Source organism: Manihot esculenta, chromosome 3 (genome assembly GCF_001659605.2).
Source record: "Manihot esculenta cultivar AM560-2 chromosome 3, M.esculenta_v8, whole genome shotgun sequence".
In the NCBI taxonomy this organism is placed as follows: Eukaryota; Viridiplantae; Streptophyta; class Magnoliopsida; order Malpighiales; family Euphorbiaceae; genus Manihot; species Manihot esculenta.
Genome location: NC_035163.2, coordinates 2,641,340 through 2,656,570, shown reverse-complemented (window position 1 = coordinate 2,656,570; position 15,231 = coordinate 2,641,340). Strand labels below are relative to the sequence as shown.

The 15,231-nt window shown below is 37.4% G+C and overlaps 2 protein-coding genes across 2 annotated transcripts; one reads left to right on the top strand and one right to left on the bottom strand.

Annotated features, from left to right (window-relative positions):
- The first annotated feature begins 47 nt into the window (after window positions 1-47).
- On the top strand, window positions 48-3,826 carry LOC110611021 (pentatricopeptide repeat-containing protein At3g24000, mitochondrial). The gene is made up of 2 exons (XM_043954864.1): window positions 48-3,664; window positions 3,767-3,826. Exon 1 carries the CDS (start codon window positions 207-209, stop codon window positions 3,216-3,218), a length of 3,012 nt encoding a protein of 1,003 aa, XP_043810799.1. The 5' UTR covers window positions 48-206; the 3' UTR covers window positions 3,219-3,664; window positions 3,767-3,826.
- A 6,556-nt stretch (window positions 3,827-10,382) lies between these two features.
- LOC110611027 lies at window positions 10,383-13,490 on the bottom strand. Its single transcript, XM_043954865.1, has 5 exons — window positions 12,612-13,490; window positions 12,255-12,307; window positions 11,433-11,599; window positions 11,190-11,341; window positions 10,383-11,032 (listed from the first exon to the last, which is right to left on the bottom strand). The coding sequence occupies exons 1-5, from the start codon at window positions 13,375-13,377 to the stop codon at window positions 10,590-10,592; spliced, it is 1,581 nt and encodes a 526-aa protein (XP_043810800.1). The 5' UTR covers window positions 13,378-13,490; the 3' UTR covers window positions 10,383-10,589.
- Between the last annotated feature and the right edge of the window lie 1,741 nt (window positions 13,491-15,231).

The following is a 15,231-nucleotide window of genomic DNA, read 5'->3' as shown; positions in this document are numbered from 1 at the left end:
TAATGTAATTCACCTAAATAAAAACTTTTAAACACCTTTTTTTCTTAAAAAAAAAAAAAATTCTACCGCATGCGAACAACCCGAATTGCCCTCGTATGATATGACTAGCCGGCAACTCTGTTAGCTTCGAGTTCAAGTTCAACCGCACACCGCAGTCACTTGACGCGGGAAAATTGTTCAAGAAGCGAGTCTCAGAGTTCTGATTCATGGAATGCGACTTTATCGCCCTGAAAATGCGTAGTCCATCACCAACTTTTCAACGCCTCTTCCCTCCCAATCTCCCAAGTTCAATTTCTTCGGTGAAGCTGCTCAATTTGCCCCATCGCCGTACAAGTTCAGTTTTAAAGTTTCTTCCTTTTCGAGTAAACTTCTCGTTTTGTGCTTGTCTCAATGTTATTGAACCAAACCCCACAAGTGGTTTGGCTCTTACTGATAACCAAAGCTCGCCGTCTCACCTGGAGGAGGTTAATGGAAAGAATTCCAGGAACTTTTTAAGTCCGAATTGGCCTAATTTGTCATTAAATGATCAATCTGAACGAATTGAAATGATGAGGCCTTTGAGCTTTACAGCAAAGGAGGCTTTAAAGCGGTATTCTCGGATGCTGCGTGAGTGTGCTTCAAGGAGAACACTAAATGAGGGGAAGGCAGTTCATGGAAACGTGATTAAAAGCGGGATACAGCCAGATTCACACTTGCTAGTGTCTTTGATTAATTTTTACGTGAAGTGCGGCCGCATACTGTTAGCACGCAGGTTGCTCGATGAAATGTCTGAAAGAGAAGTCGTGTCATGGACTACGTTAATTGCTGGATATGTTAGTGAAGGGTGTGCGACTGATGGCGTTAGCCTTTACTGCGAAATGAGAAAAGAAAATATAAGACCTAATGAGTTTGCATTGGCCACCGTGTTGAAAGCATGCTCAAACTCTTTGGACATAGAGTTTGGGAAACAGGTTCATGCAGAAGCAATAAAAGCAGGATTCTTGCGGGATTTATTTGTTGGCTCTACTCTTGTTGACCTTTATGCCAAGTGCGGTGAGGTGGAACTTGCTGATACAGTTTTCTTCGGGATGCCGGACAAGAATGACGTGTCATGGAATGCTTTGCTTAATGGTTATGCTCATAGGGGTGATGGGGAAGAGGTTTTGAAGTTGTTTTCTCGGATGACAGAGTGTGAAATGAAATTTAGCAAATTCACATTGTCTACAGTGTTGAAGGGCTGTGCAAACTCAAGGAATTTGAGAGAAGGAAAGGTTTTGCATTCTTTGGTCATCAGGAATGGCTGTGAGCTTGATGAATTTCTTGGTTGTAGTCTTGTTGATATGTACTCCAAGTGTGGCGCAATATATGATGCACAAAAAGTGTTCAACAGGATAAAGGATCCTGATATAGTTACATGGAGTGCTATGATTGCTGCCCTTGATCAGCAAGGCCATAGCCAAGAAGCAGCTGAACTATTTCATCTGATGCAACATACAGGAGTTAAACCTAATCAATTTACCCTTGCTAGTGTTGTTAGTGCAGCTACAAATATGGCTGACCTGTATTTTGGTCGAAGCATCCATTCTTGTATATACAAATATGGGCTTGAATCTGATAATTCAGTGGGCAATGCACTAATCATGATGTACATGAACAGTGGATGCTTGGAAGATGGTATCCAGGTTTTTGAAGCAATGACTGATCGGGATTTAGTTTCATGGAATGCCCTTTTATCTGGTTTCCATGACTTTGAAACTGGTGATCAAGGGCTGAGAATTTTCGACCAGATGCTTGTGGAAGGTTTCAAGCCCAACATGTACACATTTGTTAGCGTTTTAAGGTCTTGCGCTAGCCTTTTGGATGTGTGCTTTGGAAAGCAAGTGCATACACATATCATAAAGAACAGCCTTGATGGTAATGATTTTGTTGGAACAGCTCTTATTGACATGTATGCAAAAAGCAGATGCTTAGAAGATGCAGATGTAGCTTTCAATAGATTAACAAACAGGGACCTCTTCACCTGGACAGTCATTATTGCTGGTTTTGCACAAAATGGTCAAGAAGAAAAGGCTGTTAAGTGCTTAGTTCAGATGCTAAGAGAGGATATAAAGCCGAATGAATTCACTCTTGCCAGCTGTTTAAGCGGATGCTCCCGGGTGGCAGCCTTGGGTAATGGACAGCAGCTCCATTCTGTGGCAATAAAGTCTGGTCATTTTGGTGATGTTTTCGTTGCTAGTGCACTTGTTGATATGTATGGGAAATGTGGGTGCATAGAAGATGCTGAGGCCATTTTTAAGGGTTTGTTTTCACGGGACACAGTTTCATGGAATACAATCATATCTGGATACTCGCAACACGGGCAGGGGAAAAAGGCTCTTGAGGCCTTTAGGATGATGTTAGATGAAGGCATTGTACCTGATGAAATCACCTACCTAGGTGTTCTTGCTGCATGTAGCTACATGGGTTTGGTCGAGGAGGGGAAAAAGCTTTTTAACCTGATGTGCAAAGATTATGGGATTACTCCTTCAATTGAGCACCATGCTTGTATGGTGGATATTCTTGGTCGAGCTGGAAAATTCAGCGAGGTTGATGTTTATATAGAGGAAATGAAGCTAAGCCAATATTCTTTGGTCTGGGAGACTGTTCTCGGATCATGTAAATTGCATGGCAATGTTGAAGTTGGTAAACGAGCTGCTGAGAGACTCTTTGAACTTGAACCCAAGATGGCTTCCAGTTATATATTGCTATCGAACATTTTTGCAGCGAAAGGTATGTGGGACGATGTCAGAAGTACTCGGGCTTTGATGTCTACTCAAGGTGTTAAGAAAGAGCCTGGATGCAGTTGGGTGGAGGTTGATGGTCAAGTCCATGTCTTCACATCTCAAGATGGTTCCCATCCGAAAACAAGGGAAATTTATGCTAAATTGGAGGAGTTGGGACAAAAATTGGCTTCAAGGGATTATACACCAAAGACAGAAAATGTGCTGCATAATGTCAGTAACAAAGAAAAGATGGAAAATCTCTACTATCATAGTGAAAGATTGGCTCTTGCTTTTGCCTTTATAAGCACCAATCCAGTTAAACCAATCCGAATTTTCAAAAATCTTCGTATCTGTGGAGATTGCCATGATTTTATGAAACTTGTCACAGACATCACAAATAGTGAAATATTTGTCCGTGACATCAAGCGTTTCCACCATTTCAGGAGAGGCATTTGCTCTTGCCAGGATAATTGGTAATTTTGCTATAGAGGGATGTAGTGAGATGGACAGAAGGTTCACCTCATCCGATCCGGCTCTTCCAAGTCCTGGAACACTATTTGTTTGGACACAGTTTTTGATCTGTTGCAGGACCTGCAGAAATCAGTGCCTGCAGAATTTTTTCTCATGTTCTTCTGCAGAAGCTACTCAGGAAAAAAAATCACAGAACAGGTTTTGGGTTCGACCATATGTAGCCCCGTGGGACAGAATGTGATTTATTCCTGGGATTGTGCCTGTTCTCAGAACGCTGTACAAGGATGAACAAGGATGAACAAGGATGAACAAACTTGTATACTTACTATGCAGTGTTTAAAGGTTTTTCTCTTTTAAGAGCCTGCCACCTTGCTGCGAACCGGAGCTCCCATCAATAGTTTATTTATTTATTTATTATTTATTTTCTTGTGTTGACAGCCTTCGGTTGTATAGTAAGTTGATCAAGCATAATTTAGCCACATTTTTATTATATTTATTACTGTTTATTTACACATTTTTCTAGCTTAATTTGTGTTTTTGTCATGTTTTTGCAGAAAAGGAAGAAATTGGAAAGTTGGAGAAAAAGTGAAGAAAAAGCTGGAAAAGTGATTGGGTCTGAGTGATTTGGCCAAATCACTCGCAGGAACTGGCCAAATCACTCGCAGAGACAGAGACAGAAACTGGACTGAACCCCAGGAAGCGATTGGGGCAAAATGAGCAAGTGATTTGCCCAAATCACTCGCAGGATTTGCCCAAATCACTTTAATAGCAGAAAATACAGCAGAGGCGGGAAAAGAGCAGAAATTAGAAATTCAAAGAAAAGAAGTCCAAGTCCACTTCAAACACCACAAGATCAGTCCCAAGAGCCACGCCCTTCACTTAGAGAGTTCCATTCTCAATCAAATACAAAAACCAAAGAGGAATCAAAGACTACAAAGAAGACCAAATCAAATTGAGATTCCAAAACCCTAATCAAATTGGAATTGGGATTCTCCAGCTATATAAGGGCAACATCCAAACCAGCATATTATCTCATCTTCAGCAATTCTGCAGAAAAATACAGCAGCTTGTCTCCTTCTTTTCTTCTTCTTTTCTTTTGTGATTTTGTCCACCATGAGTGGCTAAACACTTTTCTTTTCTAGTTGAAGTTGGAAAATTCAGATTTGTGATGAATTGGGAGGTTTAATACTCCATTGTTGAACTCTTGTTTATTTCAATATTTATGCAATTAGATCTTTCTATAATTGTTGCTTTGCTTTTAGAATCAATTTAGGCCTATTGCTTTTAATTGCTTGAGTAACAATTGTTTGAACAGTTTAGGTCCGTAATTGCTTAGATTATTTAAACACACATTTAATCAAGTTGCATAATCTAAACTTGACCACGCGGTTGGCAAGGTTAGAATTAGGTTTCTCTAAGTCTTAATGCAGTTAACAGTTGTTCGATGCCAAAGGCCCCAAGGACGTTCCTTGGCAACTTGTTAACTAGTGTTTGATTAGCGAACGTTTCCTAATCAAACTAGAACTAAGGAGGAATTTGGATTGTGAGAAGCGTCTTCCACATCCTGAACTAATTTATTGAAATAAATAGGAGTATTAAAGAATCAATGATCAATTCTAAACAATCTGAAATAGATCCATACTTCAACTAGAAGCTTTTCTCTTATTGATTTACTCATCTTTAAAATTATTGCTTTCTCTTGCTTTTTAGTTTTAATCATCAAAACAAAACCCCCCTCTTTTAATTTCTTGTTATTTACTTGTCCAAGTCATTATTAGGAAAATCCGTAGTGTCAAATCCCTGTGGTTCGACCCTATTGCCACTATCTGCAAATTTATTTGTTGATTGATAATAGGTTATTTTTGACGGCTTCGACAACCGCTTATCAAAAATTGGCGCCGTTACCGGGGAATTGATCTAACTAACGTATTTTCCTTTTATGACCAGGGCTGATCGTAAAGAAGCTCTTCTTTACGATCCTGAAATTGAACGCACTACCAAGACTTACAAGCATAGCTACGGTAAGTATGTCTTTTCTCTCTTCTCAAATTTCTGAACTAACCTCTCTTGTGGATAGTTATGTCATAGGTCGAGCTCAACACTTTCAGCCACCAAGACCATGTAGGATATGTGGATATGTGGGACACCCAACTGATCAATGTCCCACACTTTATCAATATGACCAGCAAGTACATGCCTTTGGAGGATTCAATAGCCAGCCAAGTCATGATCCCTATCTTGATACCTACAATCCATGTTGGAGGGACCACCCGAATTATGACTATGCAAGGGCTAACTACTACCAAAACTATCAAGCCCAAGCAGCACCTCAGAACTCCCTTATGGAACTTGAAGAACAGGTAAGGAAATTGGGAATTTCTGGAAAAATTCTCCAACAGCAAGTGGATCAAGCGGTCAACTCACTGAACGCGCACATATTAAGAAGAGAGGAAGAGCTTCAAGATCTATGGGACGATGACGAAAGTTCCCAAGAAACAGAACAAGCTGTTGAGTCTGCTGTACAAATCACCACTACACTTGAAGCTGAACCAGATACCCGATTCCAAGTTACTGCAGAATTTTCTACACCAGCAGATTTTTCTGCACCTGCTGCAGAATTTTACGCACCAACAAAATCACCCACTGCCATGCCTGCCACTGCTGAAATTGCACCAGAAACTAAGCTCCAAATTACTGTGGAAAATCCAGCAATGGCAGAACCCCCTGTTGCACGTGAAGAAGCTGAAGTTCAAGCTGGGAACCTACCTGTCCAAGCTACTGAAACAAAGACAACAACTGCTGTCAACAATTCTGAACCAGCAACATTCCCAGCACAGCCTGTTGCTGAACCTGCTGAATTAGAAATATACACTGCAGAAACAGCACCTGCTATCCAAAAATCAGCAACTACTGAAATTGCCCCAACCGAACCTGAACCTGCTGAAACCTCCACAATTACACCAGAAATTGCTGAACCTGCTGCTGTCCAAAAATCAACCACCTCTGACATCCTACTTGGAAGGCCATTCTTGAGCACAGCAAGAACCAAAATTGATGTGCATGATGGCACATTAACCATGGAGTTTGAAGGGGAGATTATCAAATTCAATGTTTATGAAGCTATGAAATTCCCTAAAGATGTTTCTCCTGTTTATGGCCTTGATGTCATTGATGACTTGAGCCAAGAAGTCTTTGATTTTGATCTAGAGGAAACACTCCATGCTGATTTGTGCAGATATGAAGAGATGGACAGAAACTGCTCAGAGACAGACCAGATAGTGATGTGGGCAGATTCTGCGAGTGATTTGCCCAAATCACCCAGGCAATCTGCCCAAATCAACCAGCAGACAGAAATGACAGAAGGTGATTTGCCCAAATCACCCAGGCAATCTGCCCAAATCAACCAGCAGACAGAAATGACAGAAGGTGATTTGCCCAAATCACCCAGGCAATCTGCCCAAATCAGTGAGCAGACAGAAATGACAGAAGGAGATTTGCCCAGATCACCGGATGATTTGCCCAAATCACCCAGACAATCTGCCCAAATCAGTGAGCAGACAGACATGACAGAAGGAGATTTGCCCAGATCACCGGATGATTTGCCCAAATCAACAGGAAATCTGCCCCAATCAACCAGCAGACAGAAGGCTGAGACAAAGACAGAAAGTGTACCAGAGCTGAAGCCCCTGCCAGATCATCTCAAATATGCCTACTTGGGGGCTGGAAATACACTCCCAATCATCATTTCTAACCAGCTCAGCCAAGAAGAAGAGGAAAAGCTCCTTGATGTGTTGAGGAAGCACAAGAAAGCAATTGGGTGGACCTTGGAGGACATAAAAGGCACCTCAAGACCATTCGGTGGAGGCTCAAGACAGGATGCAGCACATGGAAAGCATGTTGCAGCTGCTGGTTCAACACTTTCTGCCCACAGACCATGACAGCCAATGATTTGGCCGGGTGATTTGCCCAAATCACCTGCTCAAATCACCCACATCCCAGGCAGTCCCTTTCCTTCTCCTTATTAATTTTTTCATATTTATGTTTAAACATTGAGGACAATGTTTGGGATAGGTGTGGGGGTATTTACTGTTAGGTTATTTTGCATTGTTTACATTATCTTTTTGCTTTCTTTTTGTTTCTTTTTACATCTTTTTGCCCCATAAACACACACCAAAATTGCTTTCTTTTTGTTTCTTTTTACATCTTTTTGCCCCATAAACACACACCAAAATTTTTTCTTTTTTCACATATTTTTTTTCACACACACACACAGAATTTTGACTTAGTTTTTGCTCTACTCAGCATAGATAACAAGGTTAAAAGAGCTCCCTATCTCATGACCCCATTGATTATCCAACCCTTTAAACCTAAATTGAACCATGCACAGTGTGTAGCCTTTACTTAGGAAGTTTTTCTTCTTAAATTGAGTTCTTGAAACTGCTGTGGCCAATAGGAAAGGAAAATAAAATACATGCAATAAAAGTTAATGTAATTCTCTTTGAGTTGATTTGCCCAAATTGATATAAAAAGGAAAAAGAAAAAGAAAAACTCAGCAAATCAAAAAGCACAACCTGTTCCTATGATCTAAGGCTATGAACTGAGCTAATAGTCACTTGGACAAGTGACCAACTGAGTAACCGGAGGTGTATTACCCATGTGCACCGTCGCGTAAAAAGGTTGGTGACTTTTCAAGCATAAAATAAAGTTTCGATGGTCTAAGATTATGAACAGAGCTAGTAGCCACTTGGACAAGTGACCAACTGAGTAACCGGGGGTGTATCACCCATATGCACCATCGCGTAAAAAGGTTGGTGATTTTTTCAGGCAAGGATAAAAAGTGCTGGTAATTAAAAATGCTTAAAATAGGGCAAGTCACTCTTAAGGGATTGCATTAAACCTAATATAAATTAATAAGCATGATCAAATAAAAAACTTTCCCTTGGCCATGGTGAGCGATAGGAAACAAGGAAAGAAGGGGACAACCTTAGTACATGCATCCTACACTGTAGTGTTTCAATTTAGGAGTCTAGGGGGGCTGATTAAGTGGTACTTAGGCTCAAAAGAAAAAGGAGCTTGATTGACTAAGTTGTTTGTTGCTTGAGGACAAGCAAAAAGCTAGGTGTGGGGGTATTTGATCAAGCATAATTTAGCCACATTTTTATTATATTTATTACTGTTTATTTACACATTTTTCTAGCTTAATTTGTGTTTTTGTCATGTTTTTGCAGAAAAGGAAGAAATTGGAAAGTTGGAGAAAAAGTGAAGAAAAAGCTGGAAAAGTGATTGGGTCTGAGTGATTTGGCCAAATCACTCGCAGGAACTGGCCAAATCACTCGCAGAGACAGAGACAGAAACTGGACTGAACCCCAGGAAGCGATTGGGGCAAAATGAGCAAGTGATTTGCCCAAATCACTCGCAGGATTTGCCCAAATCACTTTAATAGCAGAAAATACAGCAGAGGCGGGAAAAGAGCAGAAATTAGAAATTCAAAGAAAAGAAGTCCAAGTCCACTTCAAACACCACAAGATCAGTCCCAAGAGCCACGCCCTTCACTTAGAGAGTTCCATTCTCAATCAAATACAAAAACCAAAGAGGAATCAAAGACTACAAAGAAGACCAAATCAAATTGAGATTCCAAAACCCTAATCAAATTGGAATTGGGATTCTCCAGCTATATAAGGGCAACATCCAAACCAGCATATTATCTCATCTTCAGCAATTCTGCAGAAAAATACAGCAGCTTGTCTCCTTCTTTTCTTCTTCTTTTCTTTTGTGATTTTGTCCACCATGAGTGGCTAAACACTTTTCTTTTCTAGTTGAAGTTGGAAAATTCAGATTTGTGATGAATTGGGAGGTTTAATACTCCATTGTTGAACTCTTGTTTATTTCAATATTTATGCAATTAGATCTTTCTATAATTGTTGCTTTGCTTTTAGAATCAATTTAGGCCTATTGCTTTTAATTGCTTGAGTAACAATTGTTTGAACAGTTTAGGTCCGTAATTGCTTAGATTATTTAAACACACATTTAATCAAGTTGCATAATCTAAACTTGACCACGCGGTTGGCAAGGTTAGAATTAGGTTTCTCTAAGTCTTAATGCAGTTAACAGTTGTTCGATGCCAAAGGCCCCAAGGACGTTCCTTGGCAACTTGTTAACTAGTGTTTGATTAGCGAACGTTTCCTAATCAAACTAGAACTAAGGAGGAATTTGGATTGTGAGAAGCGTCTTCCACATCCTGAACTAATTTATTGAAATAAATAGGAGTATTAAAGAATCAATGATCAATTCTAAACAATCTGAAATAGATCCATACTTCAACTAGAAGCTTTTCTCTTATTGATTTACTCATCTTTAAAATTATTGCTTTCTCTTGCTTTTTAGTTTTAATCATCAAAACAAAACCCCCCTCTTTTAATTTCTTGTTATTTACTTGTCCAAGTCATTATTAGGAAAATCCGTAGTGTCAAATCCCTGTGGTTCGACCCTATTGCCACTATCTGCAAATTTATTTGTTGATTGATAATAGGTTATTTTTGACGGCTTCGACAACCGCTTATCATAAGTATACAAGTTTAGAACCTAGCTTTACTGGCTGATAATATTTGCAAGTTGGATCAAGCTGAACTGGTGTAAATAAAATCGCTGAGTTTGCAATTTGCATGTCAGTTCTATCCTCAATGATAAAGCAGTAAAATTTTATTGATCTCGTTTCTTACCACAGATGGGATGATAAAACAGAGTTCTTTCTGGTTGAATTGAAGACAGCAAAACAACAACTATGTATATATATATAACCAAGTCACTGCATACAGGGAAGAGGATGCCAAACATTTATGATAAGAGCAAGATTTTTCCTCACGCTTTAGATGATCAAGTGCAATTTCATGTTGGTCTTAAAATTATACATTTTCGCTTAAGTTTAAATGATCTATATATACATATATAAAAATTCATTGAGCTCCAAACCAGAAGTCTCTTATTGTTGTTTTACGTCTGTAAAAATTGAACATTGGAAACTCAAACCAGCCTGATCAGTGTTCCCTTTTTTTTTGTCGAAGACCCAGATCAGTTTCTCACATGGGATGTGAGTGCAACCAAATAGAAACTAGTTGAAATTGCAGGGGACGTAGAAAGGCCATGAAGATAGAACAGGAATAGAAAGTAAACTATTGTAAAGAGAAAAAATTGTATTCATGCATACTCCAGCATTGTCTATTCATGAATGGCTATGATGCAACTTCAAATCCTTTACAAGGGCAAGAAGTATTGCAGCAAATGCTCGTGCACAGTAAAACATCGATTTTGAAGCAAAATCAAGTGATTACAACATGATTGTCAATATTTTCCCTTAAAGGAAACACACTGCCCCTTCATTTAAACATCTTCATCAGAAGTTGGATTCTCAACTTCACTCTCACTACCTGAATCATCATCACTGGCAGATGTGGACCTCTCTTCATCTGAATCAGAAGTGTCAGAGAGGGTATGCTTAAGAAGTTTTATCTTTTTCTTCTTTCTGGCGTTTCTCTCTTCTTTCCGTTTTTTTCCTCCATTTTCCGTCAATCTCATTCTCTGTGCAGAAGCTATGAAGGCATTGCTCATGGACTCATTTACCTCCTTATCATCCTCGCCAAGGTTTTCCTCTTCTCCTTTGTTATCAATGTAAAACAGATCAGCATCTGCTTTCTTTCCCCCTGGCTTAAATGCTAGTTGCTCATAGTCAGACTTGGAATCATCAAAGGCTAATTTGGCATGGAATTTGGAGATAGTATCATCAAATAGCCTTATGCCTTGACCATCAAGGTTTAGTAAAAACTCTGGAGAATAATATATTCACAATTAGTATTGCACTGAGGTGTTGGGATAAGCATGAATATAAGATGCAGGTAGAGATTCAAGAAAATAATGTATTCAAGCGAACATGATGAAGATATTTGATAACAATAAGGACAAAATACAATTAAAACTACTCACTTATAAGGGCTTTAGGTGATGCTCCCTTCAATCTACTTGCTTCCTCCCCTATGCCAACCTGGCTTGTGATATACTGGATAATTTGGGTACGGAATCCGGAATTGGAGAAAGAACTACTATAAGCAATAGCTCTCTTTTGGTCCCCACTTTTTCTGTATTGATTTGCAATGAGAGTTAGCTTTTAGTTTCAACTACAACGCACCCACCCATTCCATGACACCAACTAAAATACAGATTCCAAACCTGAAAAGCTCTATGGCTTCATGTGTAATTATCAATCTTTTCACTGCTAGATCTCTCACGTGATTGGCTGTTATATTAACTGCTTTCTCAGGACTGAGAAAAGAATATTCTACCAAAATAGCAGCATCATACAGAATTCTCCTCAAAAAACTTTCATCTTCAGAACTCTGCACAGAAAATTTCCCACATGGAATTCTTAGAAAATAATCAAACTATAGATTCTTATATAACTCGACCAACCACGATAAGTTTCCTAAAGGAATTCAATACTCTAAAAAGTTAAAGCATGTTCTAGAATTTTGTTAACAAACTGAATTTTTCCAAAAAGACAATACATCTAAATTTTCATTGAGATGAAAATATTTACTAATTTCATCTTTGAAGCATTGAAGTTTTAACAAACATGGATCCTAAAACAGATTAATGAACAATAAGTTTACAGTTACACCAAGATGCACCACTTCTCAGTCACCTAAAGTCATAAACCACCTATGTTGTTGATGTGATTGATGAAGAAGGAAATGCTAAAGCGAACAAGTTTTTGGCACCATGCGTAAAGAACTTTAGCCACTGTGTCATTGTAGAGTCTACATATTTAAAACAAACAATACATGTTTAAATTTCTACCTCTTGGGTAAACAAAATGGAGTTCAAATAAATGGAGACCACATATGGTACAGAAGACAGATAGAAAGGAGGGCTCCAAAGGGATAAGGAAGAACAAGATGAAGAACAATGCACACACTATGATTGTGAGAAGTAACAAATCGAGCAGTATAGAAAGTCTAAGGAATTAAACAGTGGAGAAAAAAAGAAACTAACCAATAGTGAAGTCACAGGCAAGGCTGGCTCCAACAGCATCCTCATAAGAGTCTCTGAATGGCATTGTTTATCAGGATGTAAACACATAAAAAGCAAAACCAATGAAAGTACACCAAAAATAGACGTTTCTGCAATCAGCAACTACATTGTTTTGAACAAACTAAATAGGCCTAAAGCCAACTAAGCAGCAGAAATCTTCAAGACATTCAAAAGTACTCAATCTACATTTTCAGTTTGATTTAAATTCTATACCATTCACCTATGCCAAAAACCAAAATATAATAAGAGGCAAAATTATCCTTTACCGGTTTGTAAAAACTAACTCAAAATTCAAACTAAAGATTAAGCTACACTAACCGAAGAAGTAGAAGCTCTGTAACCCAGTTATTGAGCCAACAATCCAACTCCTCAGTTCCTTCTCCAGCTCTTCCCCTCGATTCCCTATTCGTAAATCCAAGCATAGCTTCAACAAGAAAACCTCAGAAATAACAACTCCAGCCAAGTATGCAACTGTTGACCCTCCAACACTAATCTCTTTATATATCTCATCACTCGTGAGAGGTAAAAAACCCTTAAAGCCGTCGTTCCCATCAATCCAGAGACTAGCCAAATCTAAAAACGATACACTCAAATTTGAATCACTTTCCTTACTGACATCCTTACCACAACACACACTTACATATCCAATAATCTCCCCAATCAAAGACTTCGCCTCCTTAGCAGCTTTCTTCACTCTCCTAGCTCCCAAATCTTTGCCCAATAACTCAACAACCAAATTATAAACTTGGAAAACAACAGGAGCTAGCAATGCTATGCTTTTCGAAGCACTACACGGACCTGAGCATCTCGAAATAAGTTGAAACAGTTCCTTTACAATCAGAATATGATCTGAAAGATCCTGGTTTGCTGTTTTTCGCCTCCTGAAGGACAAAGCAGAGTAGATCCAGATCGTTCCTATAGGAGGATCAACTTTCGATTGCATTAATCGGTAGAATACATTGATGAAATGAGACAAATTTAATGTTTCTTTGTGCATTTCATCTACGAGTTGTTGCATTGATTGGTGGAATGCGAGCCCATAATTTTCCTCGATAATAGGAATGGGTTTGGGAGACGAGGCCATGCTGATTCTTGAAAATTAGGAATTCGAAGAGCAACTCTGCCCAGTCAAAACCCTAAGTAATGGCCTCGTAGGGTTTTAGCACAACAGAAACGATGGCGCTTTACATGAAATTACAATGATTTTACTTTTATATATTTATTTGATGAAACTCATGACTTAAGCATTACCTGTTTAATGAGAAAAAAAAAATTCAAAAATTTTGTGATAATTTCATCTCTACAGTTTTAATTTTTATATTTTAAATATTTATAATAATTTAATCTTTTAATTAGATATAATTTTTCAATTTATAATTGATTAATAATAAATTTAAGGGAAAGAATTTTTATTAATAAAATAAAATTTTAAAAATTAAATTATTTACTTATAAAAATTATCTTAAATTTCAGTTATTTAATTGTAAATTACTCCTACTTTTTTTTTAAATGGTACTCCTACTTTTTTTAACACGTTATTGTGGTATTTACCATATGAATTTTTTCTATAAGTTAAAATAATTATTAATAAGATAATAATATATAAATTAATTATTATAATCCTATTTAATTTCATCTTATTTTTAAAAAATTTCTTAAAATTTCTCTTATTATTTAATAAAATTTAATTTTAAAATTTAAAAAATATTTAAATTTAATTTTCAAAGAGATGTTATTATTTTCAACAGTTACGGTAATTTTAGCGACTCTATTGGTAGCATCAACGTGGGTGCCAATCTCTCTTTCAGCCAAGAGACCTGTTTTGGGTGCAAGAAAATAAGAACTCTTAAATTGAAACTTTGAATCAATGCACAAATATAATAACATTCTCAAATCAAATTAACTATTTAAAAATAAGTAAAAAGTATATTAAAAAATTAAAATTAAAAATTAAATTATAGTAAAAATAAAAAAAATAGATATTACTGGTCGATACTCTGTATAGATGTCAAAATTTTTATTTTAATATAACATATTAATAAAATTCATAATAACAATCTATATAAAGTATTTTTTATTCTAAAATTAAAAAAAAAAAAACTGCAATAGTTTAACCATGATTCTCATCATAACATAATTGAATATGATATCTAATGATCTGAAATCCAGGAAATAGGATTTTATAAAGGTTATGTGAATTTAGCAAAAAGTTTAGCTCAAAGGGAAGTATTTCCTCCCTTTTATCCTCTTTCGTCTCCCTCACGATACATGACCTCTCTGCTATAGGACCATCTACCCCTTGGTGTAGGTCCGTACATACGGATAACCACATGATCCTTCCTGTGTTAGATAAGCATTTAATTCCTTTCGGCGTGTGAGTGGATAGAGTTGCGAAATGACTGGATCCGCAGTCTTTTCTTATTGTGACCGGATTTGAGGAAAAATGATCGGAACCTAAGAAATGACTAGTTTTAAGGTTGAAATGGACCGGACCGGTCTGATTGAGTGATTTAAATAGGAGTCCGATCAGAAAGATGAACGGGTTGAACCTAACTTATTCGAGGGTTTAGGAGCCTCCTAACAATGTAAAAATCAATAATTTCAATAATAGTAATTTTAAATTACATTAATTATTTAAAATTAAGCAAATCTAAAGTATATTCAAAAATAAAAAAAGTAAAGTTAAATCCTAACAAAAATTAAAGAATATAAAGATTACCCATTGATGCTCTGTATGAATGGGATTACTGATGATATTAAGAATCCTTTTTGAATGCGACAATTCCATTCTCATTCAGATCCAATCTGACTCTACTTCAATTAAGCCTATTGAACTACAAGTCTATAAGAAATCAACCACCGCCACAGGTAAAAAGCTTTATTTTGACTTAATATCTATGTCAACCTCTAATATTTTATTTATATTAACATTCTTTTT